Here is a 27367-nt window from a genome sequence, read left to right as displayed (position 1 = left end):
CAACCCAAGCCATTCCTAGACTTACATGGTAATCAGTCATCACTACCCTAACTACCGGTAAAGATGGTCAGCATAGCCGGAGAGGCATTCTACAGTCATCATCCAGATCGAACTTACACACACACCATGAAAAGTAGAGCCCATTTGAGCTCCTGACACATTGGGCCTCACATCAGCATTAAATACACCCCATTACTCATAAGCACATTAGTAATGATTTTAACTTTTCCCCAACACTTGAGGGGTGCTGCCTAGATAATGATCCCATCAGCCCAACATCAACCCCTCCCAAGACAGCATTGAAAAACTTGATTTTTGAGGACTAAGACATGAGGAGAGAGCAGATAGGGCTGAATGTATACAAACCCCTCTTCAAAGAGGAAAGAAGCTAAACAATTTCTAATACAAAAGCAATATAAACTCTGGTTTTACTCTAATTCTCCACTGACTTAACAATATACAACCCTTGACATCTAGGAAGTTCAAACACGACATAGTGACACGAGCAATTTCTAAAAAATTATAACATGACATGGCAGGTATGACACCGGAATGGCACTCCAAATGAAGTGTTTGTGCTTCCTAGCTTGACATTTCCTTAGCTTTACCTTTTGATTGGCAGGACTGAACCGGTATGACACTGAGGCATCCTGGTAGCCCACCATCCACATCTTGGAGTGATTTCCACCCTTCCAAGAATCCACCCCCCACATATGCCATGTTGAGACATTTTTTCACTGGAGTATATTTTGGTAAACTCTGATGCTATGTCTATGTGAACATGTAAGCCTTTATTTGGTAATGCAATCAATTGCAGGGATCACAGATTAACGAAACATCATTCTATGATTCTAGTTATTATTGTTAATGATTGCTTCCTAATTTTTTTTCTTATTCTATTTTTTGATGCACAATTATGAATCACAAAACCAACATATATATTATTTATCAGAGAACATGCGTAACAATTCAATTTCAATCACAAATTTGTCAATTCAAAGGAGGTATCCCATTCCAAAATCTTAAAAGAAGTTAGCTTAAAAAGCAACAAAATCAGAATTCAATTACTCACCCCATTTGGCAAATTCCCAACGAACCCAAAACAATATAAATAAAATAAATCACTCCCACAAAAACATACATTACACACGAAGTACAAAAGGAAAAAGGTACCTAGAAGGAGAAGAGACTGAAGAAGGGTAGTGAGGATTCCAACCCATGAAGGAACTAAGCCTTGAGGTGACAAAAAAGACGATGCAGAGAGCAAAGAAACCCAGAAAAACTTTCAATTTGGCCTCGCCGAGAAGCTGACGAGCTCGGCGAAATAGAAGCGGCGAGCGGCTGCTGTAGGCGCCTCTGTTCGCCGCTTTTTCCTTCGCCGGCGAGTACAAGGCGTCGATGGAATTGGCGTCCTCGCCTCTGATCCCGATGAGGGTAGACATGGGGACTCAAAGTCCATTCAATTGACGATCGTCATCAGAGTTGTGTTCTTTGTTTTTGTTATCTAATAATTAATGCGGTTGTTCAAAGTGGAAACGTGTACGCGTGAAAATTGGAACTGTTTTTCAGACATGATTGATTGTTGTTGTTGACATTTTAACTGTTAAACAAATAACAAATAAAAACAAGGGTAAGTTTGCTAAAAAAAAAAACAAGGGTAAGTTATGTTTTTCGCCCTATTAAAGTGTAAATTTTAGACCAATCTCCTTAAGTTCAAAGCTTTTCATTTTAGTCCTCATATATGAGTCTGTTTTGAAATAGTCCTTCCCTCCAATTCTGTGTGTGATCTATACAACCACAATAATGTCTGAAAATAACATTGTGTGAAAGAAACATAAGTGCATCTCTAAATTATATATATTAAAAATAAATAAAAGAACATTGCTTTGAGGTGAACATTGGCAGTGAATAGCTCATGGATTCTTAATAACCATTTAACATCAAAAATAATTTCAGGTAGGGATTTTGTTTTTGTGATAGGTAAAATCCATAAATTCATAAAAAAAGCGGCTTGGTTTATTACGATTAGGTATCAAAAGCCAAGAAAAAAGCATTTTCGAAATAGGTATAACGGCATGAGTGATGTGTTTTAGTTGTGTTTGATACAGATAATTTTGGTTGATGTTGGGTATTTGAATTTTGATCCAAATGGAAAACCTCATAAACCCTAGAAATTTATTTAGGTTGAGGTTCATAATGTCAAGTGAGATTATTTTTGTTAACCAAGTGTTTTTTAAAATGTTAGCTAAACTCTTTGTGTTTATTATGTAGGTTCAATGTCTTTGAGCAACTCACGTGGAAGTTTGCAATATATCCACACCTTGAAAATTGAAAGCTTATATCCTCTGTCAATGTAGGTATAAGTCGCACATTTGAAGACATCTTAGTCGGATGCAGATCCTAAGAGGAGATTTTAGAGCTAGGACAAGGGTGAAGTATTACCTTAGCTCAAATCTTTGAAAAAACTATATGTTCATTTTTGAGCTTTGAGTTGATTTAGGTGGTGTAATAAAATAAAAATACATGTGAATTCTTTTAAGAGTATGATCCTCTCATGTGATAGAGATCAGGGGAATAGTGATGTTTTTTGAATTTAGTTGGATAATTATTGTTGTGATCCTTTTTTTTAAGTTAGTTAAAACTTAAAAGGAAATGGAGACTACTTTGTTTACCATACTATAAATTATAGCGGATTGTGCAAAACATTTACTAGTTGTGTACAATGATGAATGCAACAATATATATATAAATATATATATATATATATATATATATTCATTTAAATGTACTTTAATGTGATTATTACATCAATATGAACTTGCTACTTTCCCACATTATCCAGCTTAATGAATCTATTAAAATCATTGTTAATATGGAGTTATGGTTAATGTCCTACAATATGCCGTTTTACAAAGTAATGGCACACCGCCTCACATGGAGGACAGTCAACAAGAAGGGTTAATAAAGTTGGACATTGGTCTATGATCATAAAATGCACTCAAAAAAATTAAAAAAAATCTTATAGGATCACAAAATGATGTTACAATATTAGACTGTGATCCCTGGAATGTGTTGTTTTATAAAATAAAGGCTTTACATGTTCACACACACACACATACATATATAGCATATGGTATCTGAGTTTACAATAGATGCCTATAGGAAAAACTGTTTCAAAATGATATAAAAACTTACTAAAGATGCTAATAGAACACAAAATGTTTCCATACCCACAAACAGTACTAAACATTTTATCCCAAAACAATATATCTAATAAAAATTCCAAGTTGTTCCTAACATCCACAAACACCACTGAAAGCTGATCCAAATTCTCCGTTACTTAACTTGAAAGTCCATAGGTCACTATTGCACTTGTTTGAGCGAAAACCTACAAAGATCATTTAAATAATTAGATTTGCAATCATTTGCTAAAAGCATGAAAGCTAGGTGGACAATAAACGTAGAATTTGTTTGCATACATGTTTATCTCTTCTAACAATGGCTAATCTATCCCCATGTGTCCCACCAGTAAAACTGGACTTAAGCTAGTAAAGTACATAAAGTCTACTATGTTCTCTTTTTAGTAAGTTTTCTATTCTCTAATTTATATAATATGACCATAGCTCTAAGGATGTCATTTATAAAGTTATAATTGCCTAGAACCTAAAAACCATGCACCCATCTCATACAAAACTTGCACCAACCTTTCTGAAGTTCCAATAAGAATGCCCGTTAGTATTAAGTTTAACAAAGTGTGATTAAGGAATAGCATTAGTAAAATTAGGGAATTAAGTATAAATAGTGTGAAAACCCACTTTTTATTTCTCCAATTCCACAAACAGCTAATCATTTGAATGAAACCATATACCAAACTAGTTCTCCTCTTCAACATATCAATCCAACTAGGCAATATTGTAGTCATTGTAGTCTTGAATGTTGTGAGAAAATAAATTGATTAGGCAACAAGAAAGACAACAAATAGCTTGAGTTTAATGCACTCCTTTAACAGATGTACATTTTCTACATACACAGTCCAACCACAAATAAAGCAAATATTATCTTTTGTCAAATTATAACTACTCTCCAACATACATTTTGGTATTTGAAAATCCAAAAACTTTCCAACTATCTACATTTGAAAAGCCATTAGTAATTTGTATTCATAACCCAAACTTTTTTGAGTTATATTAATTAGGACACTTCATTTAATTAAAGTAGCAAATCGTTGATTTTTTTTTTTTTTTTTTTTTTTTTTTTTTTTAACTATCCAAATTGAATAGGCACAATATTTTTAAAACATTATTCAACTTATTCCACTCCACACGTAGCTAAAATGTCAAAACAAGGTATTATACTTTTCAAAATTAACATCCATGAACATAGCCTATATTGTCTAAACAATGCAATTATTTTTTCCATACTTCCTGAAAATGCAAGAGTCATGTAACATAAAAATGTAGCAAAGTTCTACAAAGAAAGAGCTTACCCCATTCATTAGTATTTTCCCTCAATGCCCCATCAAATCAACAACTATAGCACTGATATTTTGAGTACTTCCTCGTCCTAGCGCAAGGCGACAAAGTATTGTTGCTGCAAAAGCACTCTTAGATGGAAACAAGACATTGGTGTCATCACCACTCATGGCATGACTAGAAGAGGGGCTTCTTAGAGCTGTAGCTGGACTTTCTTCTTTCAAACATGTTCTTACTACTTGGCATGCCAAGTCATTGGATATAGCGTCCCAAATGCCATCAGTTGCAATAATCAAGCACTCATCTTCCGGATCCCTTTTTGTGATGGAAGTACTAGGTTTTGATGTTATGATTGTTTTTAGAAACAAGTCCCCTGTTTTAGAAGTAAAATTGATGTTTTAGACACTAAGATCGCAAAATTATTAAGATTGACCCCATCACATGTCCAATGCATGTCATTATCATGCCTAACCATGTTGAAGAGAGAAATAAAAAATAAAACTTTTCCTCTGTGTTTGTGTGTGACGTGTGGGAAACATGCCTAAGGCACGTTAGATGATATAGGTGTGTATTAGACACTAAGTAAGGAATTAGTCAATAGTTTCCAACTTAAAATAGAAAAATACTACATTATTATGTTTTTATATGACAAAACTTATTCTGAATGAGCCAGAATGAGCCACGAATGATGAAATCAATACAAATTAATTTGGTATAGGTTATTAGATGAATGATTAGAAATAGCCAAAATATCTTAATTATGAGTTGGTAATTGTGTAATTTATCTGACACTAGATAAACATCAAGCACAAAAACTTAATACTCAATGATATGTACAATGTTCTAATATAAATAATATAGAAAATAAGGAAGACTATAAATGGAGTTAATTTCCCAAAAGTGTATATATGATGCTTTATATCAGTGAAAGATATCATGATACTACTGAGAGGGATTAAAATGCTGTTGGCACTCCCTAAGAACATGCAATTCAAATAGTTTTTCTCAAGGGTTAGTTTATCCAATAAGTCTTGAAGGAAATTATACAAGTTTAATAAAACAATTTCATGGAGTTACAAAAAAATCACCATCTTACATGACCACCTAAAGTTGAAATCCTAGTTTTTTTTTTCATTTAAAAAAAAAAGAAAAAAGGAAGAAGATAATTTTTAGAAATGAAGATATTAAGGATTAAAGAGTGTACTTGTTCATGAATGAGAAGATTATTCATTTAATTAGCTAAACTCATATTTAAAGAGAACATACAAACCATAGTTAAACAATTTAGATACAAGAATGTAAGAGATTTTGATACCTATGTAATCGATTCTTATAGTGCCAATGTGTAATAATTTTTATCTACTAATTAAGCAAGAGATTATGATATCAAACCTGATATTTCAAAGATTCTCAAAAAAAAAAAAAAAAAAAAAAAAACCCTGATATTTCAAAGGTATAAAGGCTATGCTTTTTCATCATGATGAAGTTACTACCAAGTAATATTTAAAATCATTGATCTTTGAATTAAGGTTAAACTTGCCTATGCTTTCTTACTTAAAAGATAATACGAAAAATAAATGGACTATTCTTAATTAGGATGTTTATTTCATGAAATGAATTTTAAAAAGGATTGTTAATTAAGTTATATTTGTAAATTATTCATAAATCTATTCTCAAATTGCATTAACCATTTCATGGAAGATTATATAGGATGAATGTAATTAAGTTCATTTATTGTAAATTATTCATATAGTTAATGTATATTGCCCTAATAGATTAGTAGTCTCATTCTAGGGAGAAGTTAAAATGGTTAAGATAATTTCTTCCCTTTTACTAAAGCTCATAACTCATGAAAGAATTATCATTCATATTGTCTTTATAGTGATAATTAGTGTTGATGAAAGAATTATGTAGAGTGAAAGAATTTGTAGAATTATTTTGGCCGTATATTAGCAATGAAATAGAAGGTTATTGTATTCTTTGTCGCTAAGAAAGGTGGTTGCCCCATCTTCTCTTAGGCAGTAGAATTGTTGTCCCTTCTAATAAGGCTACATCTTCCCTCTTGTAACACTGTTGCAAGTAGGGCTCGTGGTTTTCTCTTTCTTTCAAGGGTGAGGAAACAGTTTTTCTTTTTACAGTTTTGTTTACTCTCTTATATCATATATATTCCTCTACAAGCAGTCCAATCCTTTTCAGCTATGGAGGATCTCACTAGGCAATGGAACTATTTGTCCCTTTTCAAGAGGAAGGGAGATGATATCAGTTTCAAAAAAGACTGATGTTCAAAGGAGTTTATCATTGCAGCATTATTCCTAACCCGTCGTGCCCCAAATATGGATGCAGTGGGTAGGACCTTCAAGCCGCTTTGGTGGTCCCAGAATGGTTTCAAGATTACTAATGAAGGTGATCACAAGGTTCTTTTTGTTTTCGACAAAGAAGAGGAGGTTAAGAAGATCCTATCTTCGGGGCCATGGAGTTTCGATAAATCTTTGGTCGTGCTGCAAAGGTATGACAGGCACATTGCTTTGGATGATTTGAGTTTCGACAAGGTTTCTTTTTGGGTTCAAGTCTATAACATCCCTATTAGTTACAAAAATAGATCAATAGCAAAGGATATTTGTGAATCAATCGGCCTGGTTAACCGCTCAACAGACGTGTCAGAAGGCGAGTGTGGTAATTATATTAGAGTGAGGGTCACACTAAATGTTTTTTAGCCCCTCTGCCGAGGTAGGATAATCAGACTTGAGAAGGACAAGAAGCTGTGGGTTAATTTCAATATGAACAACTACCAAATCTTTGTTATTGGTGTGGATGCCTTGATCATGGAGACAAGGAATGTGACCTTTAGGTCAAGAGCAAGAGTACTCTCCAAACCTCCTCACTGCAATTTGGTTCATGGTTGAGAGTTGTGACGTCAGGTAACTCCAAGAGTAGCACTATCTGAGTGTCGGGGTACTACAAAGATAAGAAGGAAAATTTGTCTTCTTAGTGGGGAAAGGCAGAGAAACACCGCCCAACTCCGATTGTAATCCCAGTTTTGGCAACTCCAATAGAAAAGGATATTGCAAACATGGAGGCAAATACTAAGGACTTTCCTTATCAACATGCACAAGAGTCCACGATCACTAATGAGAATCCTAGCTCGAATTTTCAGGATCACGGAAATCAGAGGATTTCTTTCTCTTAGCAATTAAAGGATATAGATAAGGACCTTGGGATTTATGATAATCCCTTAAATTTAGCACAGGCCGAGAATGCTCCAATCAGGGAAGGAAATTCTCCACCTTTTGACTTAGGATTGCTTGGCAAGGAATTGGAGGATGACAATAGTTTGTCACATGCCCAAACTTTAGTACCACCACTGCAAAGGAATCAAACTTTTCCTTTTCAGGAAATCAGAAACACCCAAAACTCATCAAGGGGCGCAGCCACTCCTAGTCAAGCCACTTGGAAACGCTTCCCCAGAATTGCAGTTGGACCTCATCTCTCTTTGCAGGACCTTACTGGCTCCAAACAACCTTTTGACATGAACATTGATCACTGTGAGTTACCAAGTAAGAAAATTTTGGTTTCAAACAATGATAAAGAAAATATCCCCTTACTGGTGGAGGCTGTGAGTGCAATGAGTTGTTTAGTTTAGAATTGCAGAGGGCTTGGGAACCCACTTGCAGTTCAAGAGCTTGTAGACTTGGTACAGGCAAAAGCCCCCTTTGTCATGTTCTTGGCCAAGACATTGGCAAATGAAGCTAGGGTGGATTATGTGAAGGAACGAATCCGTTTTGATGAGAAGATTTTTGTTCAAAGAGTTAATAGAGGTGGAGGATTAGTGGTGTTTTGGAAAAATGAGATCATTGTGGATATTGAATCATCTTCTTTGAATTACATTGATGCTATAATTAATAAAAACTAAGGCAAACCTTGGAGGTTCACTAGTTTTTATGGTTATCCAGAAACTCATAGGAGGCATGAATCATGGGATATTCTCCGGCAGTTACATGGCCGAAGCTCACTACTATGGCTATGTGCAGGCGACTTTAACGAGATTACAAAACAATCCGAGAAGTTGGGGGGGAGTTTAAGACCTCGCAATCAAATGCAGTTTTTTAGAGATGTATTAGATGAGTGCGAATTCATGGATTTAGGATTCAAAGGATTCCCTTTCACTTGGAGTAGGCACTTTAGAGATGGGATTTCAATTTGGGAAAGGATGGACATAGTAGTGGCATCACAGGAGTTATTTTATGAATCTCCAAGTACCCGAGTTAACCATATAGACAGTACAACTTTAGACCACAAGTTCTTGTGGATTGAAATTTCAGACTTGGTTTTTCAGCAAAAGAAAAAAAATAGATTTGAAGAGTTGTGGTTAGCAGACAAGGGATGTGGGGAGATGGTTAAGGGGGTATGGCAAGCCACCTATGATGGAGTCGAGAAGATCAAAGTCATTAAGAAAATCGAAGAGTGTGGGAAAGAGCTAACAAGGTGGAGTCGGAAAAGCTTTGGGAATATAAGAAAGGACCTGGAAAAGAAAAGGAAGGAGCTAGCAAGACTTGAATAGATAGCTTTACAAGGTGGTGGTACAAGCAGGTTATGGTAGATACAGAAGGAAGTAAATGATCTCATGACTAAGGAAGAAAGGAAGTGGAGGTAGAGATCCCGAACCCTCTATTTAAAAGATGGAGATCACAACACCAGGTTCTTTCATTGTCGAGTAACACAAAGGAAGCGTAAAAACTTCATTTCTGGCATTTGGAACCAAGCTGACTTGTAGTGTTCAGATCAAGACCAGATTGCAAATGTTTTTTTGGAGTACTATCAGCAACTTTTCACCTCATCAGAACTTGAACAAATGACTGTAGAATTAAACTCCATTCCTCGGGTTGTGACTGATTCTATGAATGGCACTTTAACTAGTGACTTATGGGCATGGGAGGTTGAGGTTGCTCTAAAACAAATGGCACTGCTTAAAGCTCTAGGGCCAAATGGGATGCTTCCGTTGTTTTACCAGAATTTTTGGGATTTGGTTAGAAGTGATGTTATTACTTTTATCTTGGAATTTTTGAATTCGGGGACTTTGCCTACTCCCTTAAACCACACCTTTATTACATTAATCACAAAAACAAAAACCCCAGAGAGGGTTACTCAGTACAGGCCTATTAGTCTATGCAACGTACTTTATAAAATTTTCTCAAAGATACTAGCAAATAGACTAAAGAGAGTGCTACCAAATATTATATCAGAACATCAAAGTGCTTTTATAAAAGGTCGCTTGATTACCGACAACATTTTGGTGGCTTTTGAGACTTTGCATTATATGAAAAATCACAACTTTGAAATATCAAGTTTCATGGCCCTTAAGCTCAACATGAGCAAAGCCTATGATCGAGTAGAATGGTATTTCCTAAGAGACATCATGAAGCAAATGGGGTTTAGTGATCAGTGGGTGGCGCTTGTCATGGAATGTGTTACATCTGTCTTATACTCCCTTTTAGTTAATGGGGAGCCTCATGGCAACATCAAACCAAGTCAAGGGATTCGCCAAGGGGACCCTCTCTCACCATACCTCTTTCTTTTGTGCTCTGAGGGGCTCCACAGACTTATACAGGCAGTAGCAAATAATGGTGAGATCCAAGGTGTCTCTTTATGCCGTAATGGTCCTAAGCTAACACATTTACTATTTGCAGACGATAGTATCTTGTTTTGCAGGGCTACCAATCAAGAATGTCACAAAGTGTTGGATATCCTCTCCTCCTATGAGTGGGTTTTAGGGCAAAAACTAAATAGAGAGAAGACTTCTCTCTTTTTTAGTATATCAACCACAATAGATGTTCAAAACCAAATCATGGCTAATCTTGGAGTTTGGGACTTAAAGCAATATGAAGATTATCTTGGCTTGCCGGCTTTGGTTGGGAGAAATAAAAATGCAAGTTTTGAAAAGCTAAAGCAAAGGGTTTGGAAGTGCTTACAAGGATGGGAAGGGAAGTTACTTTCGCAAGCGGGGAGAGTGGTGCTAATAAGTCGGTCATTAAATCAATACCCACATATGAAATGAGTTGCTTTAAGCTTCCAATGACTTTGTGCCATGAGATTGAATCACTCATTCGGAAATTTTGGTGGGGGCAACGGGGGGATAGAAGAAAAGTTCATTAGGTGAAGTGAAAGGAGATGTGCAAACATAAAGATGAAGGGGGGGATGGGATTTAAGGATCTCACTATATTCAATGAAGCAATGTTGGCCAAGTTAGCTTGATGGCTCCTTAATGATGATACTTCTCTTTTTTATAGAGTGTTTATGGCTAGATTCTTTCCTCAAGGGTCTTTTCTTAATGCAAAAGAGTCTTCATCAGCTTCCTTCGAGTGGAGGAGTATCCTCAAAGGGAGGGATGTAATCATAAAAGGGGTTGTGTGGAGGGTGGGGGATGGTAAGCAGATTAGAATATGGGGAGACAATTGGTTGCTAGCCAAAAACAGAGCCAAAATCGCTTCACCTGTGATATATGGGCAAGAAAGCACTTGTGTGGAGGTCTTGATTGATCAAATTACGCGGAGTTGGAAGGTAGATATGATAAATCACGTCTTTGAAGAAGCAGATGCTGCAACATTAAAAGCATTCCACTGAGTATATCCCCATAGAAAGATACTTTCATTTGGCCCTTCACACCCACGGGTCAATACTCTGTCAAATCGAGCTACCACTTCTTGCATGATAAGGACTCATCAAATCACATACCAGTGGCAAACACCAAGTTTTGGAGGGAGGTATGGAGTTTGGAGGTTCCTAGCAAGGTGAAAAATTTTGTTTGGTGAAGGTGCAAGGAAGCTCTACCAACAAAAGCTAATTTATGCAAAAGGAGGATCATACCTGAGGCAATCTGTGAGACTTGCAAGGCAAAGAATGAAGATGTTTCACATGCTATTTTCTTTTGTTCTACTGTGCAGGAAGCTTGGACATCAAACCCTCAATGGAGCTGGATTTCAATAATGATTGGGCAGCCCACGCTGGAGATCTTTAAGCATGCCTTCTCAGAGAATAAAGACCCTTCACTCCTAGCCTTCATGACTTGGGCTCTCTGGTATCACTGCAACCAACTTCGATTCAACAAAATGGATTGTCTCTTAAGTCGGATCACTCATCTATCCAAGGAGAGGAAGGTTGAATTTCAACGTTTCCATCCAGTCAGAATTATGCAGCAACATAGGCAGCATACCAGATGGAAACCGCCGGATCAAGGAAGCTTCAAAGTGAATTATGATGGAGCTATACTTGTAGCACAGGGGAGAGCGGGCCTTGGAGTCATTATCCGCAATTCAGATGGTGCGGTTATGACTTCTTTGACTTAGCAAATCCCCAACCCAACAACTGTGGCACAGGTGGAAGCTCTAGCAGCAAGGAGGGCTGTGGAGTTTGCTTTAGAAATTGGGATTACTTCAGCTATCTTTGAAGGAGACTTGGACATTATCAGAAAGGACCTCAACGGCTTAGAACCACCCCTAGCACTAGACAGACACCTGATTCAAGATGTCAAACTCTTAGAATATTTTTTTAATTGTATTAGTTTTGTTCATGTTCACTGTCAAAGAAATAATGTAGCCCATGCTTTGGCTAGGCAAGCTCTCAACTCGCCATCTTTAATGGTCTGGATGGAAGATGTACCACTAGACATTTCTTACTTTGTTCAAGCTGATTTTGCCTCCTTTGCTGAATAATATGAGTAGTTTTGTTTCTCAAAAAAAAAAAAAAAAAAAAAAAGAAGGTCATTGTAAAAAGGTCATTATTAGTGATGACATTATTTGTCATCACTAAAAGAGGTTTATTAGTGACTATGTTGTCACAAATACAGAAACCATATATATTATATTTATTTTGTCCGTATATTAGTGACGACACACAGTTACCGCAAAAAGGTCACTATTAGTGACGACTTTATTTGTCATTGCTAAAAGGCACCTATTAGCAACAGTCATTGTTGTCATTGCTAAAAAGTCACTATTAGCAATGATAGTGGTCGTTGCTAATATACATCTCATTTCAATGACGTCATCAATGACATCACAAAAAAATTTATTGTCCTCACAAATCTTAATGCCATTTACTAAAGATAAAAAAGTTTGTCTCCATCAAAAGAGTCAGGATTAGGTCTAGTGTTTCCAGTGCACTAAACTCAGTTAGATTGTGACACGTGTCCAAAAATGGACACATATCACCATCTCAACGAGTCTGGTGCCACTGGACATTGGACCCAAATTGCTCCCCCATCAAAATAGCAACCATGTATTAGCTCACTAATAAAAGTTTTTTGAACCTTTAGCGACGACCGTGAATAGTCATCATTGATGTGTATTTATTAGCGACGACTTTCTTGTAGTGATATATGCTCTCTTTAATTACTTAATTAACTAAGCAATTTATCCATGTCTAATTAACTAAGCAATTTAAAGTATTTGAATATGATGTTGCATTTTATATATGGAGGGCACAATATTGAATATAGATGTTCTTTGAGTTACAAATATTATAATTGTTCTTTATTAATATTTAAAAATTATAGAATACTCTAGAAGTATAATAAATATGTGCATTTCCTTCTCTCACATAAATAGTAGATTTTAGTAATAAGACGTAACTTAAATAAATGAAAAAATTCTTAATTGACCTGCCTCTTTTAATCACCATCTAATGTGATTTCCAAACTTAACCCATCCATGTCTATGTCATTTTATCCTCCACCATCATAACTACGTGAAAATTGCAACTGTTATTGCCTTGAAGTACAAATAGCATTGGAACACCAATGGCACCAATATTAGCATCTCTCTATCTTGGAGATATTCGATTTTTCAAAGACTATATAAACATGTTGATAAAAAATGTTAGTTACACTTTGAAAAAAAAATCTCCATTTTTTTTAATAAATACAAAAGAATTTCAACATTTAACATTTTGCTCCATTTGCCTTAAAATAGAGAGCATTTATTTCTCAATACATATTTAATAATTAACAAATCTAAAAATGAATGTTTTTTTTTTTTTTGAGAAATAAAAACGAATGTAGTGTCACGTGATCAGAATCAGTTTCATTCCTTGTTTGACAGTATTTAATTTTAAATGACGAAGTTAGGAAAAAAAGTTTCCGTTGCCAAAGCTTGGAACCTTGTCACCCTCCACATCTTATCACATTCACATTTCATTCTATTGTTGTTGTCATCTATCCACATATCTTCCTCAAGGAACAAAAGTTTCTGTGTTGCCTAGTTTTCATGCTTGGGACCTTGGGTGGACCTTGTAACCGGTTTGATCGAGCTCTCCTTTTCTATATCATTGGTTTGTTTGAGCTTAAGTGTTTCTTAGGCCCATTTATAACAAGTGGTTGGTTTGTGCTATTTGTGTATCCAAAAAAATCTTATTACACTCTTCATACACATTCTCTTTTGAAATTGTGTTTTTAAAATACAATTTCAGTCCATTTAACAGTGTGTATACGATGAGTGTGTAATCAAGAATGTGTAACTCTCATTTTTCTTGCTTATTTGCCTGTAGTTTCTACCATCATGTCCCCACCTTCCATTCACAAATCTCTCTTAACCTCTTTGTCCCATATTTCTATATTAATTTTTGTTGAGATCTTCTTCATTTTACCCTCCGTCCCTTATTTCATGTTTCTACTTCTCTCTAATTCTTCTTGTCGATTCCTTCTAGCCATTTTAGTTATGTGATCCTTGCCATTTCTTCCATCTCTGTTATTTCCCCAATCCCTCCCTCAATATTATTGTGCCCTCTCCCCATATTAGGGTTTCCTTTTTTGTTGAGATTTTCCTCCATTAGTAGTATATTTCCTTTTATGTTTTGCCTGCGACTATCCAACACCATCCACCATCGTGTTCTCCTTCCCGGTCTCTAAATCTTCAAAATACAATTCTTCTTGGCCTATGTTTGCTCTTCCACTTGAGATCTCCCTTGTTTTTGTATGTCTTCCGTTGCATGAAGCCAATTCCATTATTGGAACTCCCCTTCCTGTTTCTTCAACCTAAATCCATCATACAATGACATCCCCTTTCGTTGTGACACAAGCATCCACAGTAGTATCAGAACTAGGGCATCTCTTTTGATGGAAATCTTTTTTCCCCTCCATAATGGTTTTCAAGTGTCAATATTGACTCGAATGAGTCGATTACTACCCCCAAAACCATGCCATATTTCAGAATTTTTAAATCCACTAGTGTTCCCAGATTTTTGCCTATTAGTTGCCCCAATATTTGTTTCTCAATTCCATCAATCCCTTTTCTCAATATAGATGAAATCATTAAAAAATCCAAAAATGAATGTGTCACGTCATTCTTTATTGTGATAATTAAAATTTAAATGATATTTTGACAAAATATTCACTTTAGTTTTAAGAAAATTAAACTTTAATCATAAAATGGACCATCTCCACTTCAAGGAAAATGGAAAGGAGAAGATCTTGATCCCTAAACTAAGTCATAGTTTTTACTTGTTCAAATGCTACTAGCTAGAACAACCATTTTCTTCGCATACCCATTTTTACTGTACATAGCGCATTTGGATATAATTTTTTTACTAAAATCTTATTTATTTATTTATTGAAAGTTGGTTAAAGTATAGTTATACCATTTGTTTTTTTTTTAAATGTTTAGTTATGAAATCTCATTGCTTTCATCACTATCACATCATACCACCAATCCACATCCAATATCATCTCTACCAAATTATGAAAAGTGATATTGAAATGGAAAAAAGATTTTTTTTTTTTTTTTTAAAGGATAAAAACCACTAAACAGGTTAAACTTTATAAAATATCAATTTAGGATTTTTATTATTTATTTGTTGGTTTTATTTTCTTCACTAGGTACTCTTTGGAGACTCGGACTAAAGCTAGAAGTCCTAGAAATTTCCAAATTGTTGGGATTTGAATTTAGAACAAAAAGGACCTGCACTAAACAATTAATAATATTTATGCACTAATACAAAATGAGAATCAATTATTGGGTTAAGTGCATAGAACACTAGACCCAATTCTTGCCATGCAGATCGTGGGCATTAGACATTAATGTGTAAGTGAAGCCGGATAGCAAAGTGATTTACTAGGGCGATTTTAAAATACGAGTTAGGATGCTAGTCTTTTCCCAGCCACCTTACAAATAAGACACTTATTTTTATAGCCAAAGTCAGGCAAGAGATCGATGTAATATAGTAAGAAGAGATATAATACAATATTGTACACATAGTATTGAGACATTTATCATATAAGAATTCGAAGATAACAAGTTCATAGCATGCATTTGAGAGATTTTGCATTTAAAAGAGATTACCTAGCGAGCGAGACATATCCAGGATTCCATTAACTCGAAAACCATCTCTGTAAACAATATGGCCTCCAGCATTTTTAATCCTCACCAACTCCTCCGGTCTATTAGGCTGCAATAAGAGTACAATTTAATTCAAACAACAAAGTAGACGTGGCTGCTTCAACCAGCAAAAGTCATGCTGCGTGATACAGTGTATATAAGAAAGTCCTGAGACCTAACAATTTTTAACTGTGCGGTTTCTTAACTAAGAAAATATTTTGGAAATATTACTTATTAATTCCTCTAGTTATAACTAGTAAAACAATAATTACAAGAATATGTAAATCACCCTAGAAATTTAAGTTACATAACACTTGTATTTGAACCCATTATCTACCCAGAGTTAACTCATTTTCTTGGATTTAAAAATTCTAGCCAGTATCTTGAGATTCTTTAAGGGAATGAAGATGAATTTGGGGGATAATAGTGAATTTATCCTAATTTTTCCCCAATATTTTTCCTTACAAGGAGAAATAATTTTCCACAAATGTTTTTGTATTATTAAGTGTAATAGATATATTTTGGATTGGCAATTTTGGTGATTGATCAACATTCTTAGTTAATTTTCTTAATTCATGTAAGACTGGATTGTGGCCTAGTAAAGACTACACACAGTATGATGAGTCATATCTCATTACCATACATAGAAAAATAGTAGTATAGTGGTACCAACCTTATGATCAACGGAGAGAGGGATGGGCTTCCCAGCACGGCAGAGGACGGCGCGTGAGTCACCGCAATTAGCAACGACTATACGGTTAGGAGTCAAGATGGCCACCGCAGCGGTGGAGCCCACCATTGCATACTCTTGAGGCTTGCAGCAGTACCTACAATAGGGTCCTTTCTTTCCACAAATGCACAGATTGAGGGCCACGTAATCCATCCTAAAGAAACTCTTCTCTATGGCCGCCCGCACCAGATCTGCCCACTCATCTTTACTTCCTCTTGTGCACCACATGTTCTTCAGCTCCTCTGCTATGATTTGGTGCATCAAGTTCTTACATAGGGTGGAAACCTAGAGAGAAATTCAACTTTTAAGTTATGTTTAGGATTTTATAAAAGAATGCAATGGATATAATGGAATGAAAAATAAAGATTATGGTATATCTTCTTCTTTTTTTTTTTTTCTTTGAAAATTAATTTTATAAAAATAACATATGGAATGAAATGAAATATATCATTTTGTGCATTTAATTTTTAATTGTCTTTTTCTCACAATAAATATAGAATTGAGATTACCTTCATTTAATTAGAAAAGAAATAGGATCTCCAATTTAAAAAGAATGATTATGGCCAGAATCCTTTTTAGCTTAACTAAGTTCAAAAAAACTATTATTATTCTACCAAAAACACTATGTATTCACACATCCAATTACATCCACCAAAAGGAGAAAAGAAATGAAAACGAAAAACAAAAAGCCAAAAAGCAAAGAAAATTTATTAATGAATAAATTTTCAAACTCATATGATATTAATGAATCCAACACTCATAATTTTATCTAGAATCCTTGCTCATAGGGTTTTTTTTTTTTTTTTTTTGAAAAAACAAAATCCATAACTGTTTGGATGTGAAAGAGTTTCAAAACTTTAAATAATCATAATTTTATAAATAAAATAAAACATTAACAGTTACAACCATGGACAACCATGAGATTGAGTTAAATATATTTAAGAGATTTTTTCAATTTGGTTATTTTATCTTTTATCGTTTTATTTTATTTCAATTTTCTTTTAACAAATTAAGATACTTTAGAATTCTTAGGGTAACTCTACTATAAATTTTTTTTTTTTTTTTTTTTATTTAACTTTGAAGAGAAAAAGAAAAGAATTTTTTAAATATTCATCCATTTTGAAAAAATAATGGATCGATTTTTTTTAATCAATAATTTAAATAAATACTAAAATTATGATGGTCATGTTTTATTAAATCTTAAATGACGTAACAAAATTAAATTTTAAAATGAATTTATTAAATTTTAGAAACTTTATGGTACAATTACTCTACAGATCTCAATTTGTTTTAGAAATAATAAAAAGTGGACATTAAAGAATCTTAATCCAATTAGCTAGGTATATGGAAATAACTTTGAAAATTTTAAAATTTCACCTTAAATTACTTGAGCGAGGAAAAAAAAAATTCATATTTAACTTAATAATAATAAAGCGTGGAAGAAAAAAAAAAGATTTAGAGGAATAAAGAATTAGAAGAGAATTACGTGAGATCCTCCATGACCATCATAGACAGCAAAGAAATGCAAAGGTTTTCCACCAGCTATATCCGTCTGATCGCAAAAGCTTTCTTGTACCACCACCGTATCTTCCATTCTGTCTGCCAATCCCTGGATCGAAATTGAACCAAAAATTGGCATCGGGTTCTCACCCAATACCTCTTCAAGTACTAAATGTCGCTTCCGAAAAGGAGTTTCTGAACTACTGATCGCTGACCAGGATGAGCCACCAGTTCTCAATGACAGTCTTGTATCAACTCTCTCGCCGCGATGCACTTCGGATGCATCACTTTCAGATTTCAGAATTGGATGCCCAGATGGTTGTTCCATTTTGCAGAGAGAGAGAGAGAGAGAGATGAGTGTATTGTCTATTGTGTGTGTTTGAGAGAGAGAAGAGCAAAGCAATGTGTTATGGTATAGTGAGTAGTGAGAGAAACAAAGTTAAAGATGGTTGGGGGAGTTTCATTTCATGGTGACTCGTGGAAGGAGAATGGTTTTTGGGAGCGCCACGGGAAAGTATTTGCATGAGCCATGAACTTCTGCGCCAGATTTCGTCGATTAATTGTCTGTAAGTGTAACTGTAACTGCTAACAATTTTTTTTTTTTAATATTTTATTTCTACAACTACAACTCATATCATGCTTATGGAGTCATGGTGTCTCATGGAGTAATTAGGGAAACACAAAATTTCACATAACATTAATCGTTATGGAGTGTGAGTGAAATGACAGTAATTACTAGTGTGACAATAATTAGACGAATTTTTAGATAGTAATTAATTAGCGACTAAAATAATACGTCAGGAGCACTTCATTTAATGTGATAGAAGTGTTGCCGACACATGTTATTTAATAAGTATCATATTACATAAAGTAACTTACATTCGGGTTTTCCACTCAGCATTTAATGTGATGTGACCTATCTCTTAACGGGATTCCCAATTAATTAAAAAAGGCACTTAAGTCAACAAAACAAGTATGAACCTATCAAATCTAATCAAAAGTAACAAATGGCGATTCAACATATACCATAGGGTAATTTGGAATGCAAAAACACCCTTAAGTTTATTTTCATAAATTCTTTCTATTACTTAAGCTTTGGAGTGCTTACTACCACCCATCATGATATCATTTACTACCGCTCATTATGATACTATGCTCTGTTTACGTAGAAATGAGTGATTCTAGACTTCATATAGAGCCTCTATTTTCCAACCCCACACTTACTAAATTAACCAAAGTTCTTTTTTTACCGCTTACAGTTATTATAAATTTCCTAGTGCTAGCTTATGAAGTTGAGATTTGCCTCTTCGTGATAAGTTGCATGTAATTATAATAATAATAATAATAATAACTTTTAATGTAACAAATGCTTGAAATTAATAAACATTGGTAAGAGTTTCTGATATGCTTAAGAAAGAAGACACTCTTGGATCTACTATGGTATGGAAACCTTCCTTAGTAAAAAGTCATGCATAAAGGAATATATATATATACTTCTAGTAAAACTAGCTAGGAAGTAGGTTCCATAACCTCGCTCAAGCGAGAGTCTCACAACTTTGTGATTGCTTGTGCAAGTTCTGTGTTCGCTTGAGCTCGTATACGTACGCTTTAATGCACCAATCAGCACCTCTTCGCTCTTGCTCATCTCGATCCCAATTCAAGCAACCAAACTCTCTAAAGATATGCAGCTCAATTATCATGTAAGATCTTAGGACTCATTTCAACATTGGCCCAACTGTAAACGTGCTTTTTAAAGTATTTATAACGAGACTACTACAAGAAAAATATAATGGACAATATTTTTCTTCAAATGGGTAATAAAGAATATCGCGTTCCCTTGAGGATGACTTTTATATGAATTTTTATAATATTCTTAACATTATAATGATAACTTTTATATGAATTTATAATATTCTTAACATCACTAACCTTGGTTCACTCTCATGGCCTATTAAGATATAGCTATTTCTTAACCTTGATTCTTAACATCACTAACCTTGATTAGTATCAAGTACATTCTTAACATCATGATGATAACTTTTATATGAATTTATAATAGGATTTTGTTAATGTATGCCCTAAGGGCACACAATAATTGATCATTTTTAAAAATATTTTCTCGGGAATTGAAAAAGTATTGACGGCGTTTCGAATTTCCGAGAAAATTTTTCCAAAAATGGATGGTTTAAGGCACACATTAACCGGACCTTTTATAATATTCTTAAAAAGGGGGAAGAGAGGGTTGATGGGATTCAAACCCAAACATGCATCACAAGAAGTGTTGGAACCACTAGGATATCTCTCTAATCCCAAAAGATTAGGAATACCAAATAGCTATTTCTATGTTTACTCTCTATCCCTAATCTTTCTAATTTTCCCATGTTGAAAGGACATGGGATAAGCGCCTCACCAATGCCGAAATATTTGCTTCTTGGCCAAAAGTTTTGGCCTAACCTCCATCCATGTCTAACGAATTGACAATTTAGTCAATGTTGGAACCTCTAATTTCCAAGAGACATGACCAGCCGAAAATAACATTTAACTCCCAAACATGGCCAGAGCTCTCGGAGATGATACTGTAATAGGCATAGACGTGTACACTAGTTAGATCATCCTCATCTATGTATATTGAATTGATCAATAATAGTCAGTGCTAGTGGTACCATCCTCATCCATATATATTGAATTGATCAATCATAGTCAGTGCTAGTGGTACCATCCTCATCCATATATATTTAATTGATCAATCATAGTCAGTGCTAGTGGTACCATAATAATAGTCAGTGTTAGAACCTTTTATTCCAGAGACATCATCTAACAACATTAAGTCCACTGGTAGTGTGCCAACATGGCCAGAGGCCCAGAGCTCTGGAATGTGAAACCGTTGTAACTTGTAAGCATATATACCTGTAAACTTGTTGCATCAAGACCCTAGGGTTCGTGAGTTACTAACAATGAAATAATGGATCTTGAAGACTCAAGGGTATTATGACCTTCATTGATGGCAAGATCAATGATCAGATTTAGTTCTACGAGGATGTCATGTAAAGGAGGTTGGAGGAGCCAGTAAGGATTCCAATGTTATCGCCAAATGAATGAATAGAAATAATTATTTTCTCATGTTCTTGGTAATACTAATTCCTACTCTCTCCATAATCATCTAGTAATCCTAATTCCTATTTTCTATGCTATCATTGGAATTCATCATTCCAGTGTACCAAATGTGCTCTTACTATTGCTAATACGCTACTGCCAATTCTCACTAACCTCATTCCACAGTCAATTTTGTGGAGAACTATGATCGATCAGAAGAGCAAAAGAATGCAATATATATACATTTCTCTACAGCATTCCACAGTCAATTTTGTGGAGAACCGTGATTGATCAGAACAGAAAAAGAATGCAATATACATAGCAAATGATGCCAGAAGAGGCAATGAAATTCTTTTCATCTATCTCATGGCAAATATTCTTCAATGCAACATATCTGTGCATGTTTTTTTACCCCACTTTTTTCCCATCAACATGAAGTTTAACTTTTCTATTCTATTTTCCCCTCAGCTCTTCTTCAGATCAACAACTATGACACTTATGTTATCAGAGCTCTTTCGTCCCAAAGCAAGGCGAGTCAGCAGTGCAGCTGCAAGTACACTTCGAGATGGATACAATGCACCGGCCCCTTCATCTTCTATCCGAGGCCCAGAATTGAGGTCTATTGCAGCATCAGGAGCAGGAGTTACTTCTCGAAGACATTCCCGTGCCACGTCACAAGCTAATTCACTTGAAAGAACATCCCACAAGCCATCACTTGCGAGGATTAAGCACTCATCTTCTGGTTCTCGTTTTGTAAATGTTATCTCAGGCTCTGATGTTACAAATGGTTTGAGATACTTATCCCCTGTTGAAAGAAAAAGTGAGAATTTAAAACACCATAACTAAAAAAACCTTTTTAAGCCAACTAATTTTTCATTTGCATCTTCACAAAAAAAAAAAAAAAAAAAAGGAAAAATAAATAAATAAATCACTCACTACAAGGACCAATTACGAGTTAACCAAAAAAAGTTGCTGGATTGGTATTATTACCACCAGCACTTCCACAATAATGGTCAAATGATAATATGAATGTCCTCAAGGGGACCTTGAAAGTCAAAAGCTTAAAAGCATATGCTAAGGACATCCAGACCCATTTTCCACCAATATTTAAAAGAAAAGGTTTCTCCTATTTCGCAAAAAAAAAAAAAAAAAAAAAAAAAAAAAAAAAAAAAAAAAAAAAATCCATACAGGGTCACTTTCAGTTAAGCATCAAAAAGAATAGAAACAAATCCTGAGAAATATGAAAGAAACTCATTTCAAATGTTCTACAAAACAAATGCGATGAAATCATTTTTCATATGGTTCCCACATAGCCTTTATAATTTCTTTTTCTTTTTTTCAATCCACAAATACCATAATTTTTTTTTATTGGTAAAATAAGAAATTTTATTATCAAAAAAAACAAATCAGAATCCCTTGTACACAGGTTGTGTACCAGAAAATCTGTAATGCTAGCAAAAGTTACATAAATCTGTAATGCTACTCACGAAAACTTAGCTTCAGCTCTGGCAAAGAGGGTTCAGTCCCCTCAAACGTTCACATGTTTTGTTCCTTCCAAATTATCCACATAATACAAAGAGGAATGGCCTCCCATGCATCTATGGATTGATGTCCTCCAAACTCCCCCTTTCAGCAAAACAGTATGTCCACCACCCTCCTAGGCATGACCCACCAATCCGCAAATATCATAATTACATTGATATATTATAAATTCTTTTCTTTATAGGCGCTCAAGTAAATTTTATATTGAAAAAGAATCTCCCACTCAGATTCCAATGTAATGACAGACCTGCTAAGCTTCATGTCCATATTATAATTGCATAATAGTAAATTTCCTAACAACGTCAAGGAACCTTTTTTACACTTAAGGACGTACCAGAAGATGTTCATTATTGTTCAACCTTTTTCAACATGAGAGATGAAACATCTTCAAAAATCAAAACATGAATTAAGAATGTTTGCCATTGATGGCCATGGCAAAGTTTGTTATACTGGTTTTTGGAAGACAACAGGAGGGAAAGATCAAGAGGCAAGCCGAGATCAGACTAACCACTTCATTGTATTGGAAGTTCTCCTCAGAAAACAGCACTGTACCTGGCCGCTTCAAGGATTGACCTGCTTGATGCACAAATAGCTGAATCCTAATGTAAACTGACACAAAATGACATAACCCATCTGGCTTCTCAATTCACCATAGTGCCTCACAATTTAAAGGATTTACCAGAGAAAAAAAGAAAAAGAAAAAGGAATGCAGTCCCTATATGTTTGTTACTACAACCTTCAAGAGACGCATTCAATCATTGAGTCAAAAGAGAATACATTGTGAAAATGATAAAGACAATGCATGTTGTTAACTTATATGGTGTACAAACCACCATAGTTTCAGAAGCATTTTCATTTGCTAGAACCACTTAAAAAAATAAGAAACGAAAAACCGCATTCAATTGAACTTAAAATGTTACCTTATAAAACCACAAAAAGGGCAACATGTAGAAACAGCGAAAATTAATCAAATAAATGTGATGAAAAGCAATATGATCCATATGATATCTACATAATATATACGTAATCATTCCCCGCATAGCAATCAAGATGCCACAGTTACATTACATTTTAGATAACCTTTAAGCCCTTATTCAAGTACTGTTCTGTGGACGCACTGAAATATTATCTGGGATGGAAAGAGTGAGACTCTTTTATCCAGTGGAATCCCTGTAAAGCCAAAGATGCCCCAAGACAAGTTAGAACTGTTGTGTAGGTGACATGATCAATAGAACCTGGCAGGGGAAGTGGCACCCATTCCCAACCAGTTCCGTAAAGGTATCAGAGGGACAGTTATAGAGTATACTACCTCTATACTCAGCTGTCAACTCATGATCACTCACATATGCAATGAAGCAAGGAGGTCTACTCTCATATAAAGACACCCAATAAAACCAATTGCTGGAAAACATTGATTTAATCTTCACAATCGCCTTTTCCTCGTGAAATGTCAGCCTATTTCTTTCCTTCCATAAGGTCCACTGAGACAAAATGGAACAACATTCCAAACTCTAGCTTAATAAAAAATTATGGAAATACTTGTTACTAACTTACTCCTAATTACCTAAAACATTAATTTTTGAGTTTTTTTTTTTTTTTTTTTTTTTTTTTTTTTTTTTTTTTTTTCATGAATGAAGATAAACCAACTGCTACTAGGGGAGTCATCTGACGGTTATCAGTAGTGCGAGAACAAGCTTGCGGTCAACTCTAGCTAACAGATTTATTCCCAACCTTTTTGTTGCTTCACCTGATAATGCTTGTTCCTTACCACTATTAGAAGTTTAGGTGATATATTCAAAGATGATTTATCGCCAATATAAAGCAACAAGCATTATCCATGTCAAACATATACTGATCAAATATTGTATATGAGGATAATATATGTAACGTTTATGATTAGCCAACTAAAATGATCAGAAATGTCCGATATGACCCTTAAGGATTGCTTTTTAACAAGACAACTTTTCCATAGTTGAAACTTGAAAGCAACAAAAAGATAAGCATGTCATATGTTAAGTTAAAAACCATTGTGAAAAGAATTGCATGGTGCCGGCATACATAATCAAGATTGGTATGTGAGGATTTGCCCGAAAAGATCAGCCATCACCCAAAGTTCTATTTCTTACTCATTCTGAAGTGATTAAAACAAACAATCTATTCTGAAAGATAATTCTCAAAATGTCCACAAATGGTAATCATGCAATAAGAACATTTAGGAGTCATACCATGTGCTAGTAAATGTACTTTGACAACGAAATAGTTTGGTTAGATGTGTAAAATATTACCTATTGCACGGGACATTGCAAGAATGCCTGCAACTCGAGCTCCATTCAAAAAGATGACTCGACCCCCAGCAGCTTCAATTCTGGCCAGTTCATCTGATCTATCAGGCTGCAAATAATGTTTACAGTCATCCACATAAAGATTCAAATAAAAACCCTACATAAGCTGGCATAACTCATTAAAAAAAAAAACTTTAATACAGGGATTCTTTTAAACAATTACATTATTCAACAGTCACGCAACAAGGATACCTCCCAACACAAGAAACACTACAACATAAATGGGTATCAACCTTTCGTATTAGCTTCATTGTGAAGTAAATTATGGAAGAAAAATGGTTATATATGGACTTATAGCTACTTTTAATTTTATTATAAAAACCTTACAAATTGACGTATGATCAGTGTAATAGCATCATCATAATAAATAAATATTTAACTTACTTTTTTATTTTGTGTTTAATCTACATCGTTACCAGAGAAAGTACTACCTCGATAAGTAAATTAAGCAAACTCTTTTCCTAAACATAACATCGGTTCATGAGTTAAAAACACTAGATATACACATGAATTTTCAAAAAAATACAAACAATATTACTAAATCAACGTCAGCATCCTACTCCTTCACAAACACCAACTACATGCAAAACCATGTCTTATATTCAGATTCTCTGAAAAAAAATTTGGCAAAAATACCACGTGTCAACCATGTACAGCGAGTCTCAAAAAAATTTGTTTCACACTTTCACGTCATCAAATTCAAAATTACAAGAGCGGAAGGAAAAGAAAGAATGGAAAGAAGAGATAGAAGCGAACCTTGTGATCTTGGGAAAGAGGAATAGCGACTCCTCCACGGCAAAGGACGGCGCGTGAGTCACCACAATTAGCGACGACAATGTGGTCGGGCGTTAGAAGTGCCACCACGGCGGTGGAGCCACCTAGCGCCACCTCAGCAAGGTGGCACCCACACTTGTATCCCACGCACCCGCACGCGCACGTGCTTAATGCTACAGCATCCATTCTCTCGAAACTCTTCCTCATCACTCTCCTCCACCTCTCTTCCAATCCCTCCTCCTCCTCTTCTTCATCGTGCTCCTCTTTCGAGCTACTGTTACCTCTCCCACTCTCGCTCTCTCCTCTGCGTCCCACGCGCTTCAGCTCCTCTTTCACAAACACGTGCATCCTTTCTCTACACAATGCCGCCACCTGCAAATAACAAAAAAATTTAAATAATTTTTTTTATTTTATTGTAAAAATATATATATTACGAATAAGAAGAAGAAGAAGATGAGAGAGCTATATATACATGAGGTCCTCCATGGCCATCAAACACAGCGAAAAAGTGCACTGATCGCCGGCCACTTATCTCCGGTCGGCAAAGTCTGGTCCTAACGGCTATGGCGTCCTCCATCTCACGTGACCTTCCGGCCACCGACATAGTCCCGAAAACCGGTTTCCTCTCCGGCTCCGACGAGGCCTCTCTGTAATCTCCTGAAGACGACGGCGAAGACGACGCCGCCGCTGTAGCCTGTAAATCACTATTCTCCGCCGTCCGAATCCGCTTCGACACTGCAGAGGAGCAATCCGCCCAGTTAGGATTCTCCTTCCGGTTCGGGCTCGGCGTCGGCGTCGGCGAACTCGCAGCCGATATCGCCGCCAGCCTTCTCATCTCGATTCTCCGGCGCCGGCGCTCCCGGCATTTCTCCGGCGAATCTTCTTCCTCGTGCTTAAGCATTCTCTGACAAACAACCTCCGTCATCGAAAAAATCCGCAAACCACAATTTCCGTCGAGCTCCACTCTCCTCCGATATCCATCTCTGCCTTTTCTTTACGTTACAAAAAAATCGAAAATAAATGCAAAACACTGAAACAGAGAAAGTATGTGTTTTTTATTTATTTAAGAAAACGTATTGCATTGAAGAGAGAGAGAGAGAGACAAAGTACGCAACGTGTTGAGTTGTTTTTCTCTGTGTAGGGCATTCGGGCAAGCCAACTCTACGGGCAGCTGTCTCACCTGCCCGTGCTGTCCTACACCGACCATCGCTTCCTGCTCTGTTGACACGTGTTCTCTGTGACGATCTATTTTCCGTAAACGTCTCTTGCTTTTTTTTTCCAAATTTCTTCTTCTCCAGTCAATTTCTCGTATCGCAGGATATTCACCCAGAAGTGACAGAACTGGGTACACGTGTCAGTTTTTCTGACAAAATGGTGGCCCACCTTGTATCAACTCAAACTCTACAAGTGGACCAATCAGGAAATTCCACGCAAGTGAAAAAAAATAAAAAATCATTATTGAAAACACAGAAGTGTGTGTGGCCCACGTTGATTACGTTTCTTGTAGTTGTTGTTTTCACCGAATGTGTTTTTGTTCCCTTTCTCTCTCT

The 27367-nt window shown here is 35.5% G+C and overlaps 3 protein-coding genes across 7 annotated transcripts in view; all 3 read right to left on the bottom strand.

Annotated features, from left to right (window-relative positions):
• Positions 1 to 1573, bottom strand: part of LOC126708977 (glycosylinositol phosphorylceramide mannosyl transferase 1-like) — a 30517-nt gene extending 28944 nt beyond the window's left edge. The window contains exon 1 of one of the 3 annotated variants that reach the window (XM_050409034.1): positions 1174 to 1573. In XM_050409034.1, the coding sequence (XP_050264991.1) occupies positions 1174 to 1442 (269 nt within the window). In that variant the 5' untranslated portion in view covers positions 1443 to 1573. The remainder of the gene's footprint in view (positions 1 to 1173) is intronic. The other 2 variants (XM_050409033.1, XM_050409032.1) reach the window with 2 other exon arrangements.
• A 2928-nt stretch (positions 1574 to 4501) lies between these two features.
• On the bottom strand, positions 4502 to 18637 carry LOC126709374 (probable protein phosphatase 2C 75). The gene is made up of 4 exons (XM_050409586.1): positions 18053 to 18637; positions 16510 to 16851; positions 15801 to 15906; positions 4502 to 4845 (listed from the first exon to the last, which is right to left on the bottom strand). The coding sequence occupies exons 1-4, from the start codon at positions 18392 to 18394 to the stop codon at positions 4508 to 4510; spliced, it is 1128 nt and encodes a 375-aa protein (XP_050265543.1). The 5' UTR covers positions 18395 to 18637; the 3' UTR covers positions 4502 to 4507.
• Positions 18638 to 21373: 2736 nt separating this feature from the next.
• Positions 21374 to 26924, bottom strand: LOC126709620 (probable protein phosphatase 2C 75). Of its 3 annotated transcripts, XM_050409928.1 has the most exons (6): positions 26290 to 26924; positions 25800 to 26189; positions 24987 to 25092; positions 23210 to 23274; positions 22647 to 22816; positions 21821 to 21964 (listed from the first exon to the last, which is right to left on the bottom strand). In XM_050409928.1, the coding sequence occupies exons 1-5, from the start codon at positions 26740 to 26742 to the stop codon at positions 22688 to 22690; spliced, it is 1143 nt and encodes a 380-aa protein (XP_050265885.1). In that variant the 5' UTR covers positions 26743 to 26924; the 3' UTR covers positions 21821 to 21964; positions 22647 to 22687. The 3 variants fall into 3 exon arrangements, with proteins under 3 accessions (XP_050265884.1, XP_050265886.1, XP_050265885.1); XM_050409929.1 differs by lacking the exon at positions 22647 to 22816 and having other exon boundaries at positions 21777 to 21964; positions 26290 to 26923; XM_050409927.1 differs by lacking the exons at positions 22647 to 22816; positions 23210 to 23274 and having other exon boundaries at positions 21374 to 21964; positions 26290 to 26919.
• Positions 26925 to 27367: the final 443 nt, after the last annotated feature.

The sequence above is a fragment of the Quercus robur genome, chromosome 12 (genome assembly GCF_932294415.1).
Source record: "Quercus robur chromosome 12, dhQueRobu3.1, whole genome shotgun sequence".
NCBI classification, from domain to species: Eukaryota; Viridiplantae; Streptophyta; class Magnoliopsida; order Fagales; family Fagaceae; genus Quercus; species Quercus robur.
The sequence above is the reverse complement of the archived record's forward strand: the minus strand, read 5'-3'. Positions and strand labels throughout refer to the sequence as shown.